The sequence below is a fragment of the Vombatus ursinus genome, unplaced genomic scaffold, assembly GCF_900497805.2.
Source record: "Vombatus ursinus unplaced genomic scaffold, bare-nosed wombat genome assembly UNPS02014789.1, whole genome shotgun sequence".
NCBI lineage: Eukaryota > Metazoa > Chordata > Mammalia > Diprotodontia > Vombatidae > Vombatus > Vombatus ursinus.
The window spans coordinates 6,436,915-6,453,754 of record NW_020954567.1 but is presented as its reverse complement, the minus strand read 5'-3'; the positions used below and the strand labels follow the sequence as shown (position 1 = coordinate 6,453,754).

Here is a 16,840-nt window from a genome sequence, read left to right as displayed (position 1 = left end):
TACTGTCAAGTTGGAAAATGTGGAAAGGGTTGGTGAACATGATTGGGGGTGGGTGGAGTGGGAATAGTGTCTCTAAAACTTATCTCAAAGTGGCCAGCTCCTTTCTTCAAAATGTACTCTGCAAAATATAAAATCTGATTCATTGATGTCAGTTGGTTTCTAGCCACCCAGCAGGTTCTGTCAGTCAGATTGGCACTGATATGAGGAGGTGCAAGAAAAGGGGCCGGGGAAGAGGCAGCTCTCAGTTCTAGCAAGCAGCTGGGTCATGTCTGTCCAGGAAGCAAACTTACCTGATCCCTGGAGCATGGGATGTGCAATTAGCCATTTCTAACACCCCTATTGAAAAAAGGAAAATGAAAGATCAATCCTGAGATGAGAGAAAAAGCACACACACACACACACATACACACACCCCAAAACCTCAAACCTCTGAAGCTTCCTCATTGTGAACCAAAAGGGGGAGTGTGTGTCATGCAGCCTCCCTGTTGGCAGGTGCTTTCTGAAAGATCTTCTAGTCCTCACACTTCCTGAGGAGGCAGTCAGAAGAACAAAGCCTGCGGAGGTAGCTTTTCTCTTCATCGTCCCAGACCCGGCTGCCAATTGGCCTCCTGTCCCCCCCGCACCATCCTGGGGGACAGAAAGAGATGAAGTGGAAGGGGATTGTTATCGCCGCCATCCTGCAGGCACGGGTCCCAATTACAGGTAAGGCCACGTTTTCAGATAGCAGGGGGGACTCTTTTAGAAATCCACTGGAGAAGGGGGAAAGAAATGGGTCTCTCCATCCTCCTGGCATCAGAGAAGGGGAGTGGCGATGGGGGAGACAGGATGGGACCCTACCTGTGCTATGCTTGTCCTCCTCATCACAAGAGCTAGCCACTCAAAGACATGACTTTCCTACACGTCCCCTGCCTCTCCTAGATATAGATTTTTTCCCCTAGGTGTACAAAAAGCCTGCAGAAGAGAATGAGGTGGGAGTCAAGACATAAGGACAACTGAAGCAGTTGCTGGTGTCTTCGGGGAGGAGGGTACAAGATAAGGCAGACCTGAACCAGAAACTGTCATCTGAGCTGTGATGCATGTCTCGCCTTTAGATTTGAGCCTTCCACTTGCTACCACTCTTGTTTGGAGCCTTTTCTTCTTTGCAAACTAAAAAGTATTCTCAGGTTTCCCGGCGGGCTATCTCAGGATGAAAAATGAATGTTAAGTGGGCCAAGAGGAAGAGCTGGAGTTGAGGGGCAGAAGTAATGTGTTGGGAAGGGTCTTTCATTTGCAGCCAGTTTTTCCTGAGTCCCCAGGAGAGTATCTAGCCACTTCAGCCAGACCAGGCCCTCATTTTGCATGCTATCAAAAAGTGCTGGTGAAAAGCCCAGACTTTCAAAAAGCTTTGTCATAGTTGGCCTCGTAGATCCATGGCCTAGAGAAAGGCCTGCAGGCAGGCCCTTGACACACCCAACCTGGGCTCTGTAAGAGCTCTCAAGTCACTCTCTAGGCTTAAGAGGAGTGGGGGAGGCAAATAGGAAGCAAGAGGCTAGGGGACAGTGAGGGAGTGTAAAGGCAAAAGGATGCTGAAGCTGGCCCTTGGTGCTGGCCTATTCTAGAGACACCCCAAATGGCAATAACCATCAAGTGACTTTGTTCCAATGTTCACTTCAGGATTTTTAAATTTTCTTCCGCCTTCTAGCTCAGGGCACAGGGAAGAAAGTGAATGGGTAGCTTTGGTATTGAACTTGTTACAGATATAGGGTTTTAATTTTCACCAAGGGTAGGATGAGCCTGGTTTGAACTTAAAGAGGTAAAGAAAAGAGCTAGAAATGGAAAGTGCCTTCCAACAGATGTAGATCTCTCTCCATATCTAGTTCCCCACCACTTTACATAGTCTGATATCCTACTCTACGCTCTCAAGCCTCTGGGAGATGAGAAAGAAAGTTTGGGTGATTAAGAGAACAACATGGCACCTATACCTCTATCAGGAGCACACGCTCTCTTCATTTCTTTGGAGTGAGGTTATGGGAAATTGGGCAACGTGACATTTTCTGTAAGAACACAACTTTTTCTGCTTAATGTTGTCATTGTGAATGACTCACATTGTATAGCCGTTTGCCCATAAGAGAAACCAAAGTCTATCTTCCTGTGAAAACAATATGTTGGATTGAGGTGACTTAATGGAAGATCCACGATGCCCAAGCAAAGAGTAAAAATGTGTTGAATTTAGAGGGTGGAGAAAATCAATCAGTTGGTATGTGGGGGTTATAGGGGGGATCTAGGGCTAAGCCAATTGAGTGATATAGATCTTACCCAGGAGATACTGTAACTATGCCTGGTTTGTACCTCCTCCCCTTAAAAAAACAACAAAAAGCCTACCTCAAACCAAAGTGAAACTTAGCCGTGATGCCAAACTGTAATGTTGTTAGATCAAGAGTAGACAAATGTATAGGGAATAGTACCACTGGAGAAGCCAGAGAGTGGAAAGGAAAGGCAGGCCATTTTACCATAGGGTAGTGGTGGTGAAGTGTAAACCTGAGATTCATCTAATGGGGACAGGACAGTATAGGGAGCTAGGCCCTTTGCCCTTTGGAGACAAAACAGAAAGCCAATGGGCTACCTTGTCAGCTTTTCTTCAGTCCTATTATTTCAACATCTGAATGACATCTGTAGCTGCCCCCCAAATGAAAATGATTTAACTCAAGGCTGCTGGCAAAAAAGACTTTTTTTTTTTCAAATGGCTGCCATAGCAGCCCAGGCCTTGATGGAAGATCTCCTCATTAAGTATGGATAGACACTCCAAATTTGTTGTGGAAGAAAAAAAAAGTAGAGTGGCTTTGGTCCCAGTGGCCAAGTCTGTACCATTTTCTTACTGAGGTGGCAGTTTGATACTGTAGAAATAACCCTGGATCTGAAGTCAGATGTCTTGGGTTCAAATCCTGGTTTGACTATTTACTACCAGTGGGACATTGGACAAGTTACTTCACCTCAACGGGCCTCAGTTTCCTTACCTATAGAATAAGAGCCTTAAACTAATTAACTCTAAGGTCCCTTCTGACTCTCAGGCTATGGTCCTATGAAATGGCTACAAGCTAGAATTTGAACGAAGCCTTTTTTTCTCTTACCTATAATATTTTTTTAAAATTATATTTATCTTTCATTTTTACTGTGATTTTTACAACATTACCACTGCCTTAAAACCTTTATTTCTAAAGCAATAATATATAGGTCATTCTACAAAGCAAACAAAAAATAAGCAATTAAAAAAAAAAAACCAAGTAATAACCGGATATGCTATTATTGACTTTGCCAGAAGATACCAAAGCTTAAGTTGAGAAGCATTTGAAATAACATACATATTCACACTACAAATATTAGTTCTGCTTTTGTATCCTTATTGATACTTTCCATCCATGTCCCAAGAATGCTCCCTTTTTCCTGTGATGGAGAGTTAGAACAAGAGAATAATACTTGTGTCCCACAGACCACCCCGAGGGCCAAGAGGCAGGGATCTAGCACCTTTGTGAATAAAGCCAAGTGACCTGGCATTATAGTTGCCTTCAGGAGATTATCTGAACCTGGGCCTATATACAGGAGACTTGCAAGAAAGGAATATGACTACATACAGTTTGTGTTTGGCCATTGGCACCTAATTATATAATAAAGCAAGAAATGAGTGATTCAATCCATCCAATAATGCTTTACTCATCTCACTGGAGATTTATTAGTACAACTGGTCACAATTTAGGCATTCAATACTAACCCCTCTACCTTGACCACCAAATGGGGATATTCCCTAATGGGCTTCAAAGATTTGGCTGATCCAATGATAATGCACGTAAGTATCTTATTATTCTTTGTTTTGTAGGGAAGTGTCCTCAGGAAAAAATATATTTGAATAATTCAGTGTCCTAGGACTATTACATAGAATTGACTCAAAGAACATTTTAAAGAAAAATCCATCTAGTTGTCAATGATCAGTATTATATAGTCGTGAAATTTAATTGCATACACGGGAGGAAATCTATGCGTACATAAGAGTGTATGTGTAACACATAACTGGGTCTCTAAGAAAAACTCTTTTAATACAAACTTAAAAGCAACTGCTACACAATGTTCCTAGTATAAGCAACTTGTATCCCACTGGGTTGGGAGAAATGTTTAAGTATAAGAGGGATATTCATTCAAATGACATAAGAATGGAATCTTTCATGTTAGTTCATTTATGCCCCTAGAAATTCTTGTTTTGCTGATATACAAGAGCCAATTACTCCTTGTAACACAGCACTTCTCAGATTTCTTGGTCCATGAACTTCTTAAGACAGGGCAAAAGTCTCCTTGGATTTACTGTTGCAATGCCTTCCAAAACCCTTGGAACCACAATACAATTTTGTGGAGCTTTTGCCTGAATGAATAATGATGAATGTGGCTACTTTAGAAAATAATGTGTATGTTCTGTGTGTGCATTGAAAAACTATTTTAAAAGAATTCAAGTATTAAAAAAAAAGCATCAATAAAACAGGAAAAAAAAAAAGAAATTCACAAAGGGCCACAGAAACAAATGGCAGTTTTATTACTACCTTCTTAAACTCATTATGTTCTGTTTTAAAGCAAATGTACATAATCAAAGTTCAGCATTTTATATACAATTCTTTTTTTTCTTTGTGTGTTTGGATTTTTATGTTTGTTGATAATTAAGTTCATAATTTTTAAAATGTATTTTTTAAAGATACATTTTATGATATGACTTGCATCTTAGTTGAAAGATAGTCCAAGAGAACCCTTGGTGGATCTACAGCAGCCTGGAGATCTCTGAGAACTCCTGTTCTCTTGGGTCTATGAATTAATTATAAATTGGCAAACAACCGGCAATGAACTGAAATTTCTTTGGTCAACCAGGGTCAAAGGCCGCATTTATACAGTGCTAAGACAATGAGTTGATTCTGTCAATTTGGTCAATCAGTTAATTTAGTAAAATCTTTTTAAAAGCCACACGGAAAGTTTGGGAAGTTAACTGAGCCCCACTGACCCAGTTTTCGTAGCAAAGGCAAAACAAAAGTTTTTTTGAATCAAGCTGAGTTGAATATGGCCATCTCATTCAGCCAGGGCCTAAAAGACAAGCATCCTTATTAAATGATCATGTGGTTAAAATAGTCCTTATGGACTGATTTTATTTTCTATTGGACTAGATTTTTTATTTCTATCAGACCTTTTTCTGTGGAGAACAGAAAGATTCTGTGCAATACTTCCTAAAAATTTAAGCAGTTAAAACGGCAGGTCAAATGGTATAAAACAAAGGACCTGACTCATACCATCCTATGTGAGGTAAAAGGGCTGTTAATGAGGAGAAATTTACAGTTATTAAAGTAATTAAAATGGAGGAAAGGGTGTCCAATGCATTCTCCAACTTGACCTAAACCGTTGTGGAAAAGTCAAGAACATTTATGACTTCTGTCTTTCTCATTATATTACTTTGAATTAGACCAGTAGAAAACTTTTAAAAATCATTTAGAGCAACTAAAGTATTAGTACGGAAAACAAGAAAAGGTTTTCATGGTTTAATGGCTGTTATATTAATAAATATGTGAACCCTCCAGGGAAGGAGAAGGGAAGGAGTGTATAGGCAGCAACCTAGCTCAAATTTGTGTTCGGTACAAGCGTCAGCAGACCCGAATTCTCGTCCTAAGCCTGTCGCTAACTTGCTGTGTGATTTGGGGCAAATTATTCTACCCCTCTGAGCCTCGATGTCCTCATTTGTAAAATGACAACACTGAAACAGATGGTCTCTAAGATCCTTTCCAGTTTGAGGTCATAAGATTGTGGATTTAGAGCGGACTTCAGAGGTCATCTCGTCCAATCCTCTCATTTTAGAGATGAGGAAACTGAGGCCCAGAGAGGGGAAAAGACACAAGGGGTAGAAAGGTCACCAAGGTAGTAAGAAGTAGAAGAGGGATTTGAAATTGGGTCCTTAAATTCTAGATCCAGCATTCTTTCCATGGCTCTGAGGTCTATGACTAGGATTTATAGTTGAAGTAGTCAAGAGGATGGAGAACCAGAAAGGCTGAGCTGGTTCTTGACTCATAATAGAAAGGCTGGGTCTAGTCAGTCCAAGGCAGACTCTGGGTATTCCTTCAAGAAAATTTCAAGTAAAACACTGCCTCACTGAGGTGGCATGGATTGGGGCACAGAAAACAATGGGATATAAACTGGACTCCACGTTGGACTCCATGTTGTTATAAACAAGTCATTTTCCTTTTCTGTGCCTCATTTTCTCCACCAGAAAAACGAACAGAATGTATCACACACACACACACAAACACACACACACACACACACACACCATGGATAGTAGAATGGAAGGGTCCCTGGACTGGGAATCAGGTGACTTAGGTTATAGTCCTGACTATGCTATGACCCAACGGGCAAGGCCTTCCCTGATGCATTAGTTTCATGGAGCTGTCGAACTAAATGATGTTGATGGTTCTTTTTAGTTTTACCATTCTGTTATTCCCTCTTAAAGGAAAAGTAATAAGATCAGGTGATAAGTTTTGAGTTCTTCAGCAGAAAGGAAAGGGCTTTTATAAATCTTAAAGCACCCTCTAAAGGCTGGCCATTGTTAGTTTAAAAAAAAAAAGGCCCAAGTATTTGCAAAAAAAGAAAATAAAAAGCTGGTGAAAAAGTTATTGAAGAGGAAAACTTCAATTCTTAAAGGATTCACGACTTGTGGGGAATTCCGTTGAACAAATATAGATCTCAGTGCTGCTATGCCTTAATAAAAGATGGTCATGAATTGATCAGGTCAAAATAATTCATGACCTGGCAGCCAAATGTCTGATGGTTAACCTCTCTGAACTTAGCTAGGTTGGCCCTCAAACAATAGCATATAGAGAATACCAGAGAATATGGCCCAAATGAATTTAAAAAAAAACAACTCTACAGGATAACCATGGAGTCAGCCTGCCTATTTCCTATATATTTAGGTCAGGCTAAAGTAGTTCTTCCTCTCCACCCAATTCCCCCCCACCCCACCTCTGCCCTGCTCTTTTTTTTTTTCCCTCAGCCCTCCATTATAATAAGTATAGTCAGGCAAAACAAATCACTACACTGACATTGATCAAAAATGTATGTCTCATTCTGCAAAATCAACATATTACCAGGTCACCTGGGCATCAGAAATGCTAGTTCATTCTCAGGCCTCTTTCCTTACTCATCTAAGTATGTATAGGGTATATGGGGCGTTCAAGGAAGACTAGCACCTCTGGTATGAGGGCTTGATGAGCTCTTTTCAGGGCTACTCATCCACCTTCAGTGTCTATCTGGAACTCAACTCTCATCTGTGGTTCCAAGAAGCTGTAGCATACTCAGTGTCTACACTCCAGTAAACTGCCTGGACAAACTGCCTAAACCAGGTTGAAGGTGACTGATGGGCCTTAAACCTGTCGGTGAGTTATTGGGGTGTCTATCCCAACACGTGGAGACTTTCCCTGGCAGAATGGTTACAACCCAGTAAACCATCTCGGTAGATGGGCTAAACCAGATTAAGGGTAACCAACAGGCTTCAAACCTGTAGATAAGTTAGAAAGATATCTACTCTAAGCTTATGAAGACTTTGCCTGGTGGAATGTGCAGATGAGAATATTTTGTTCCAACAGCCATGAAGCAGGCTGAAGCAGGCACTGTGGAGTGCTTAGAGATTGGTCAGACATTGAAGATGCCAAGGTCTGCATTCCAGGCCCTCACCAGTCATTTTGACTTTGGTCTCGTCACTGGACTTAGATGACTCTGGAAGAGAGAGTGACGCAGAAGACTTAGATGTTTTTGTGTCAAGATATCACCCCGTGATGTCATTGGTCCTCTTTGAAAACGAAGGCTGAACAAAAATAGCAAGCAAGGGTTAAATTACTCTCTGGACTTGTCTGGTGGGTCATACGTATTATTGTCAATCTCTTGCCCCTATTCATTCTGTACTTCTAGTCCACTACTAAGAAGGGAAGGAGAAAAAGAGGAAGAAGAAGGGACCAAACATTTATGATGTATCTACTGTATACCAGGAACTGTGCTAAGTGTTTTATAAATATTATCTCATTTGATCCTCACAACAACCTTAGGAGGAAGGTGCTTTCATTGGCCACATTTTATAGTTAAGGAAACTGAGGCAGAGAGAGGCGCCATTTGCCAAGATGTGGGTGGCATGTGTCATCACCAACCTTCTGAAGTCAGAACTGCTGCTACATTGATTAAAATTCCATAGTTTTTAGAAGGAGTTTTTCTTTAAATGATTATGATCAATTACTAAATTGCTCTCCTGGTCCAGCTCATTTCATTCTATCAGTTCATACAAGTCTTTTGGGGTGTTTTCTATTCAAACTCTAATTATCTCGGGCTCTTTTTCCTTGTGCTTTGGATAGGGAGGGAACTTGAAGTCGTTTTATGAGTAGTTGAAGGAACTGAGAATAGAAAAAAACTTAGGGAAGGGCATGATAACTGTCTTCAAATGTTATGTTGCTGAGCACAAATTAGTGTTTAGATGATTTCCTCCAGACATGAGTATAGGGGCGTGGGGTAGAAATGACCAGAAGACAGATTTCAGCTCAACAGACTGAGTAGCTTCCTAATAATTAGAGCTGTCTGAAAATGAAATGAGCTTCCTCACGAAGGAAGGTGTTCCCCATCCCTGGAAGCGTTCTAAGGAGGCCAGAAGGCTACTTATCAAGGATGTTGCAGAAGATTTCATGCCTTTGTTGGGGAACTGGACTAGAGGACTTCTGAAGTCAGCCACTCTAATCCCAGGGCTCCATACAGAGGGACATTGGCTTAGGACAAACCTTGGAACCATTAAAAAAAAAACCACCCCCCAGACTGTGGGCATGGTGGTGGGATCACATCCTGTGCTGCAGTAAGTAGGTATTTAGTATGATAACCAAAGGAGTAAAAGTTGGGGTGGAGGAGGTGTAGCAAGAGGGGAGGAAGGGGAAGGGAGGCCGTTGAAGTGCATGAGACAGACCTGACAACATGGAGTAGGCTAATATAGGAAGTGGTCAAGGGCCCCGCAATGCTGTGAGTAGCCATCGCCTATGTTTGCTTTGCACGTTACATCCTTAGCTAACAGTTGTACAATCAGGCACTTAATTCTTAAACTCAAAGGAAAGAAAAGAAAAGAAAAGGAGAGAAAAGAAGAGAAAAGAAAAGAAAAGAAAAGAAAAGGAGAGAAAAGGAAAGGGAAAAAATAGAATATAAATTTCCTTCTTTGCTGCACCCAGTCAAATGGGCCCTTGGCTAGGTTCTTATTAATCAATGTATAAGATAATTTATAATGGTTGATTTCTGAAGCAGGCTCCTTTTAAAGGGTTCACCTTGGCAAACATGGCTTCCTGTTTGAAAAGTTAGAGATGATTAATTCTTTGCCGCGTATTTTCACTTAATGTAATTTTTCCCTCTGATTATAGTCCAGTGGAATGAATCCTGGGTTTGAAGCCAGGGTCCTAGGCTTTGAATCTGGGCTCTGCTATTTACTGCAGACCAGTAAGTTTGTCATTAGTCTTGGGTAAAATGACAGAATCACAGAATGTTAAAGATTATTTAGCTGCCCCCCTCATTTTACAGAGGAAGACACTGAGGCCCCTGGAGGGCAAGGGATTCGTCCCTTCCTCCCCCACCCCTCCACCCCAAATCACAGCTGGTTAAATTGCAAAAGCAGGACAAGACTGAAGTCCTTTTCCACCAAGTCCTCTGTTCAGTCTTCGCCATTACTCTGTGATTTTGGGCAAATCACCTCCTTTCTATCAGTCTTGGCTTACTCATTTGTAATGATAGGTTTGGAGGAGGACGCTAAGTGTTACAGTTGTAAGAGTGCTGTGCCTGGAGTCAGGAAGACGAGTCTTCTTGAGTTCAGATCTGGCCTCAGACACTCACTAGCTGTGTGACCCTGGGCAAGTCACTTAACCCTGTTTGCCTCAGTTTCCTCATCTGTAAAATGAGCTGGAGAAGGAAATGGAAAATCACTCCAGTATCTTTGCCAAGAAAATCCCTGGGACGGTATAGTTCTCAGAGTTATGAAAAATCAGACATGGCTGAACAACAACAATGATGGATTTAGACTAGATGACCTTTAAGGTTCTAGCTAGAGCTAAATCCCATGAGCCTATATTTCATTTTTGATGTTTAATTGAAGTGCTACAAAAAATTACTATTCTTTGGAGTTTTTGCCACAGTTCTGGTAAATGAGGTTTTCAATGTAAGTACTTTAAAAAAAATGATAAAAAATGTCACAATGCTACTTGCATTTTAGATCAGCTGGAAAAAAAAGTCCAAGAGAACTCTATATGAATTTGTTTGGAGATGCCACTTTGAGAACCTCTGTCCATGAGTTAGTTATGAATTAGCAAACAATTAGCAATGAATCTAATCCTTATTAGTTTGGTAGGAACAAAGATAGCATCTAAAAAATACTAAGACAAATATTTGATTTGGTCAATGTGCTAATTCAGTAAAGGGAGGGGGAAACAACAATAATTACACAGTCAACTGGATCCCAGCCTAAATAGTAGGTGCTTAATAAAGATTGATTGAGTTGATTGGATAAAATGGAATTCGGTCACTTAATACAACCAGCCATATTTTAGGGTCAAAAAGACAACTGCACTTATTAAATGACCACACACACACATACACACACACACACACACACACACACACAATGTGTATGTATGCATATGTGTATATACAACATATAAGAGGTGTGTATATATGTGTACATATATGTGTATATGTATGGATATGTGTATGTATGACACATGTGAGATATATGTTTGTGTGTGTGTATAATTTTTCTTTTTTTTCCCCTACCAGACCTGAGATTTCATTAGTGTTGGCAGCTTTCAATAATGCAGAGGAACTCTTACTGAAACTTATAGTTTTAGAGAGTTACTTGTCTAGGTCTAAGAGAAAATGTCACCTAGTGAGTAGAGTAGGTCCTTAAGTCAGGAGGAGCTGGGCTGAGCCCTGCCTGAGATACATCCTGCCTGTGTGACCCTTTGCATGTCACTTAACCTTTTAGTGCCCAAGTAGTTCTCATATCTTACATCCAACATACAAATATTTTGCCTTGACCACAGAACCAACCATGGAAGGAAGGAAACAAGCATTTATTAAGCACCTACTTTAACAACCAGGCACCGCGCTAAGTGCTTTACAAATATTATTTCATTTGGTCCTCACAATAACCCTGGGAAATAGGTACTATTATTATCCCCATTTTGATGCTGTTACTCTGTTCTGTTCATTTCACTTTGTATCAGTTCATTTGTAAGTGTTTCCATTTTTCTGAAATCATCCCGCTTCTCATCTCTTAAAGCACAATGATATTCCATCACAGTCATATATACCACAGCTTGTTTAGCCATTGCCCAATTGATGGGGATTTCTAATTCTTGGCTACCACAAAAGAGCTACTATAAATAATTTTGTACAAAAAGGTCCTTCTTCCCCTTTTTTTTTTATGTCTTTGGGATATAGACCTAGCAGTGGTATTGCTGGATCAAAAGGTATGCATAGTTTTATAGCTCTTTGGGCATAGGTCCAAATTGCTCTTCACAACGGTTGCATCATTTCACAGCCCTACCAATAGGGCATTAGTGTCCCAGTTTTCCCACATCCCCTCCAACATCCATCATTTCCCTTTTTTGTAATGTTAGCTAATCCGACAGGTGTAAGATGATACTTCAGAGTTGTTTTAATTTTAATTTCTTTAATCAATAGTGTGTTATCCCCATTTTTCAGTTGAAGAAACTGAGACAAAAGTTAAATGACCTGCCCCGAGTCATATGGCTACTGTGTGAGGCTGACTCCAGGCCAAGAGAGACTGTACCGTCTGTTTACATGGCAGCCAAAAATATACAAGTTTCTGAAACATTAGGAAGGACCCCGCTGTGGCAAATTTATGGGAGGACCTGGACAGGAGTCATCCAGGACAAACAAATATGGATTGATTGTGATCTGAATTGTTGGAAGGGACATGCATACTGAAGGGATCATGGGTCCTTTATCTAAAATCTGCTGATTTTAATGAGGTATTTCTGTGAGGTTTTACTCATTCTGGAGTTTGTCACTTATATGCATGTGCCCACACCCCTTGTTAATTAAGATTCTCATGTAAATCACATTTTTGCAAATTAGTTCCTATTTTAATTGCGATAGGGAACCTTCCCATAAATTGCTTTGTAAAGTGTATAATAACCCCCTAATTAGTATGTTTTGTAAGTTTGGACAGCATTACAGGTTTTCATAAAACCAAGTACACCTGGACATAAAAGACCTGTTTCTGCTGCCCCCCACCCCCAACCCCACCTCTTGGAAAGGAAGTTTTGTATAACATATGCTAGGATTTAAATAGATAAACCCTCAATTGGTCTAATTTTAATCCCAGATTAGCTCTTCTGCACCACCCAAGCTAAGTGTCTGGTCTATTCTGGGCCAACTCCAGTCACAGGATGAATTGCCGGTGCACAAAATGCGAAGCCATTTTAAAGTAGCTTTAGCCAAATAATGCCATGAAAAGAAACATAACGCCATAAAGAAAAACTAACAATGTATAGAACACAGTTGAAAATCAATCAATGTTAAGGGTGGTTTCCACTGGAAAGAGGCATTAGAAGAAACTCATAAGATAACAAAAGATCTTTTGCCAAATTTTGCTTGGGAATTCAGTATTCAAATCCACTCCAGTGATTTTTTGGTTATCTACCTAATATTTGAGGTTTAAACAGGACACTATTTCCCTCCACCAGTGTGGATAATTGAGGATTGATTGCATCTGTTAAATAGCATTCCTGTCTCTGAGAAATGTGAACCATAATCCTCCATACACGGTTCCATTAAAACAACAGCTCTGTTGCCTGAATGAGAAGTGATCACAGAGAATTTTGTCAAGAGATAGGGAGAAATGAAAAGAAGGGGGCAAGTCCTGAAGGTTCTGGAGCCAGTGGTGTTGTTAGGTCTAACAATGAGTGTTAGTCAGTGCTGCTGCAGGGTCCAGAGGAAGACTGAGCCAGCTGGAAACTTTCTAGAAGCCCTGCCTGGTCCTTATATCACATTTATTTGTAGAGCTACTCAGACCATTCTATGGCTCACAGTCATGGTGTGATTGTGTATGTGTGTTTGTGTGTGTATTCATGTTCTTTGGGGAATGAAGATGAACTGTGCTTGGTGTCACTCACACAAATGAGTTGTGCCGCATTATTTAGCAAACCCCAGTAAAATCCCTTCTATGGAGAAGAGGATGGAGAAAAAAACTTATTGAGCTTGGGATTCTATGGAACACGAAGAGTTGAGTTACAGATTGATGGGAATTTCCCTGGCTTGTTGTTCATTTGGTTCATAGGCTGCTAGTTAGGGGGGAAATGGAAAATGGTTAATTCTCAGAACTCATAGTTGAAGTTCCACATGTCATCTCTCATGGTGAGTGAGCCACTAGCATAGATAAGGTCAGGTCAGACTCACAGAATGGTCAAACAAACCAACCCTAAATTTACCTACTGGTTAAGAAAAAATATGACCAGACTATAAAATGTTCAATAAATGTCTCCAATGGCCATTTCCTATGGTTCTTTGTCACTGTACTAGGATGGTAAAAAAGTTTCCGTCATCTGAATAATCAATCAACTGCAAAATAATATGTAGAATTTCCGTAGATGATACAACCTGGTCGTTAAGAAGGTTGCTAAAACTAGACTGCCAGTTTTGCAATCAGATCCTTTAGACATTCTAGTCATTTCAACAATCTGGCCTAAACCTTAGCAATCAGTCCATATTTATTACTCTGATCACCAACTGTTGTTCTTCACCATGCAAACAGGCTAGCAAACAGTTCATTCAAATCAATCATGTTGACTGGGCCAGTGTTGCAGAGAAGGCAAATTTGGTGACATGAAATGGCAGAAACCCAAGGTCGGCACTACTGGTACCATGTGTTACAGTGTCAGTTTTTGTCAATGTCTCAGCTTGCCTACAGATAGATTTCTTCAAGGTCACAAATTGATTTTGGTCAACTTTTTGGTTTGTGAGCTTGTGTTAATTCGCATGCCTGTTCCAATAGCTAGAGTAGCTTTCATAGAGGAAAATCCTCGCCCAGGATTTTTTTGGGGGAGGAGAGGGACTGCTTTCATGGAGTAGTAGGCTCTAGCAGCTGTGGTCCTTTGTTGATCAGCCTTTCCAGAATCTCAAGGTCAGCTAGCTAGATTCTCCCTTCAGAGGTCAACTTGTCCAGTACTTGAATAATACACACAATTCCCTTCTACCTTTTGGTTCTTTTTCTCCCATAGCAGTTCATTCATTATACTATATAGAAACAGGGCTGGTTCACCCATCGCTCTACGTTAGCTTCTGCCCGGCCTTGCTGCCATTTTATACATAATGTTTCCAGCAAAAACAAAAACAAAAAAACAACAATGTTCTCAGCTAAAAAGTCTTTAAAAGGAAAATGTCAACATGAAAGTTAGGGTAACAAGCCAAACAGCTTGGACTGAGTCTGAGCTGGAACATGCCGCCGATGATATGCAAGGTAAGCTTCACTTTATAGAGTAAATCCATTCTTGGAAGAGTTTAGTATGAAACAAATCACATTTTAAATGCATCTAGGAGCTTGCTCTTTAAAGAACCTTGTGGCAAATTATTTTGAACATGGAAGGATCTTTTTATAATGTAAATAATCTTCCCTCCCTTCACTTAGTTCATCTTGTTTTTAAGTGTGTGTTTTTAAAGGTGTCTTGAAGTAGAGAATAGGTACATTGGGTTTTCTTAAAGTGAGGCAAACCTGTTACTTTTTAAGCTTTAGTAGCTTAAAACTGCACTAGGACTTTTGGGAAACCCTGTATTAATCTGAGTTTTGGTAGGAGATTACATCATTAGGGTCAACTTGACAAATTTTTCGGGGGTTGTGGAAGAGGGTTATAGGAAGAATTTATTTTAAAGAGCTGACTACAATGTTTTGCACTAGAAAAAGTGCTGAATTTGAAGTTAGGGGATCTGGGTTCAAATCTTGGCTCTTCGATTTTGCTAGCTAGGTGACTTTTCTTTCCCCAGCTTTCCAGAACCTCTTTATGTATTATCTTCTTGTATTAGAATTTAAACTTCTTAAGAGCAAGACCATCTTGTCTGCTTTTGTATATTTCTCTAGTACTTAGCACAGTGCTCAGCACATAGAAAGCACTTAATAAATGCTCTTTCTGTCTATCTGTCATATTCCCAGGCAACTGCCTATCTGCTCTGAGGTTCTTGGAGGCCCCAGGCAATTTAAGCTGACATCCAGTGCCACCTGAAACTTTCCCCAAATTTCTCTACCTACAGGCTAACTCCATTAAAAAAAAGTCTCTATTCCCAGAGAATTTGTGCATCATCTGTGACAGGAGCAATATTTCCAAGGGTCCTAACACATGGGTTTGGCTGCCTTTTCCTAAGGCCAGACAGTATAGGCTAGACTAGTTTTTCTTTAAAAGGCACTAAAATATGGTCCTCAAGGTTTAATTGGCATAGATGACTGAGACTTGGGCAGTTTTCTGGTTGCTTGATTACAAAAAGCCCAGGGACAGGAGAGGCTCCAGATGTTCCTCAGGCTTCTGACCCTGGGACCATCATAGGCAACAGTTAGCAGAGAGCCCCACTCAGTGAATCAAGGTCATAATCTTGTTGAGTATCCTTTCCATGCTATACCCAAGTAAACCTTCTTTAAACTATTAAATGTACCACCAGTGATCCATTTTGCCTTAGTCTCCAACCTGAGCTATCAGACTGACCGTAGGCCAGGCCTGGCCTATTATAACTGGTATCACCATATACAGTGAAATTGTATGGTCCAGACTACATAACGGTTCAGTTATATAGTTAGTTATACAGTCAGTTATATGGTTCAGTTAGGTTGGGGTAGTCAAGGAAGGTTTCAGAGTGGATCGGGGTGATTAAAGAAGGTTTCCTGAAGGTGGTAGATGAGTAGGATCTTGAAGAAAGAAAGTAGAGTTTAGATAAGTAAGGAGGTTGAGGGTAGGGAAAAGTACCAACAGCATGTATGTACTATTTTAGAGTGTACAGGGAGAAGGATCAGACAAATTCACTGTCAAAAGCTAATTTCTAAACCCAGCCCTTTAATCTTTTTCATCATCCTTGACTCTCTGACCCACCCAAGGCACTTAGGATAGATAATCTAATGGATATTCAGTGACAGGCAATGAAAAAATAAATAAGAAAGGAAAGATCAGCAAAAAAAAGAGAGAGAGCCTTATTCATTGACATAAAACCTTCCAACAACCTGGATAGGTTCTAACATCCCCATTTTTAAGAGAGGGACCACTGATACATAGAGGTGATAAATTCCTTTGATTACCATGATATAAATTCCTTGCAGAATCAAAGATTCAAACACAAAGCAAATCTCCCCAACTGCCCCAATAAGGGGATCAGTTTCCTTTTGAGTTGTTTCAATGACGTTTCAATTTATCTATTCAAAGAACCATAGCATTTCAGAGCTAGAAGGGACCCTGGAGATCATTTAGCCTCCTTGCCATAACTAGCAATTTGGGCACCTGAGGCAAGCAACAGGAGATCAACCTTGTAATTCATGATGTGAAAATAATACAAGAAATAATTTAGGCAAACCCACTTGAGTAATAAGGGGAATTAGTTGCCACAATGACTCACAGATGGGTACATCTGGTAGCTTCTCATCTTAACTAATTTTCTTGTTAACTAGATGCTGTCACGTGAATGAGTGAAAAAGCATTCGTTAAGTGATTATGATGTTCCAAGAACTTTGCTAAGTAAGCACTGGAGATAGTCTGTAAATACAAAAACAAAAAGATAGTCTCCACCC

General features: G+C 40.3%; 1 protein-coding gene across 1 annotated transcript in view; it reads left to right on the top strand.

Moving 5' to 3' along the window:
* The first annotated feature begins 488 nt into the window (after positions 1 to 488).
* Positions 489 to 16,840, top strand: part of CD247 (CD247 molecule) — a 92,832-nt gene continuing 76,480 nt past the window's right edge. The window contains exon 1 of the mRNA XM_027868408.1: positions 489 to 702. Within this exon, the coding sequence (XP_027724209.1) occupies positions 645 to 702 (58 nt within the window). The 5' untranslated portion in view covers positions 489 to 644. The remainder of the gene's footprint in view (positions 703 to 16,840) is intronic.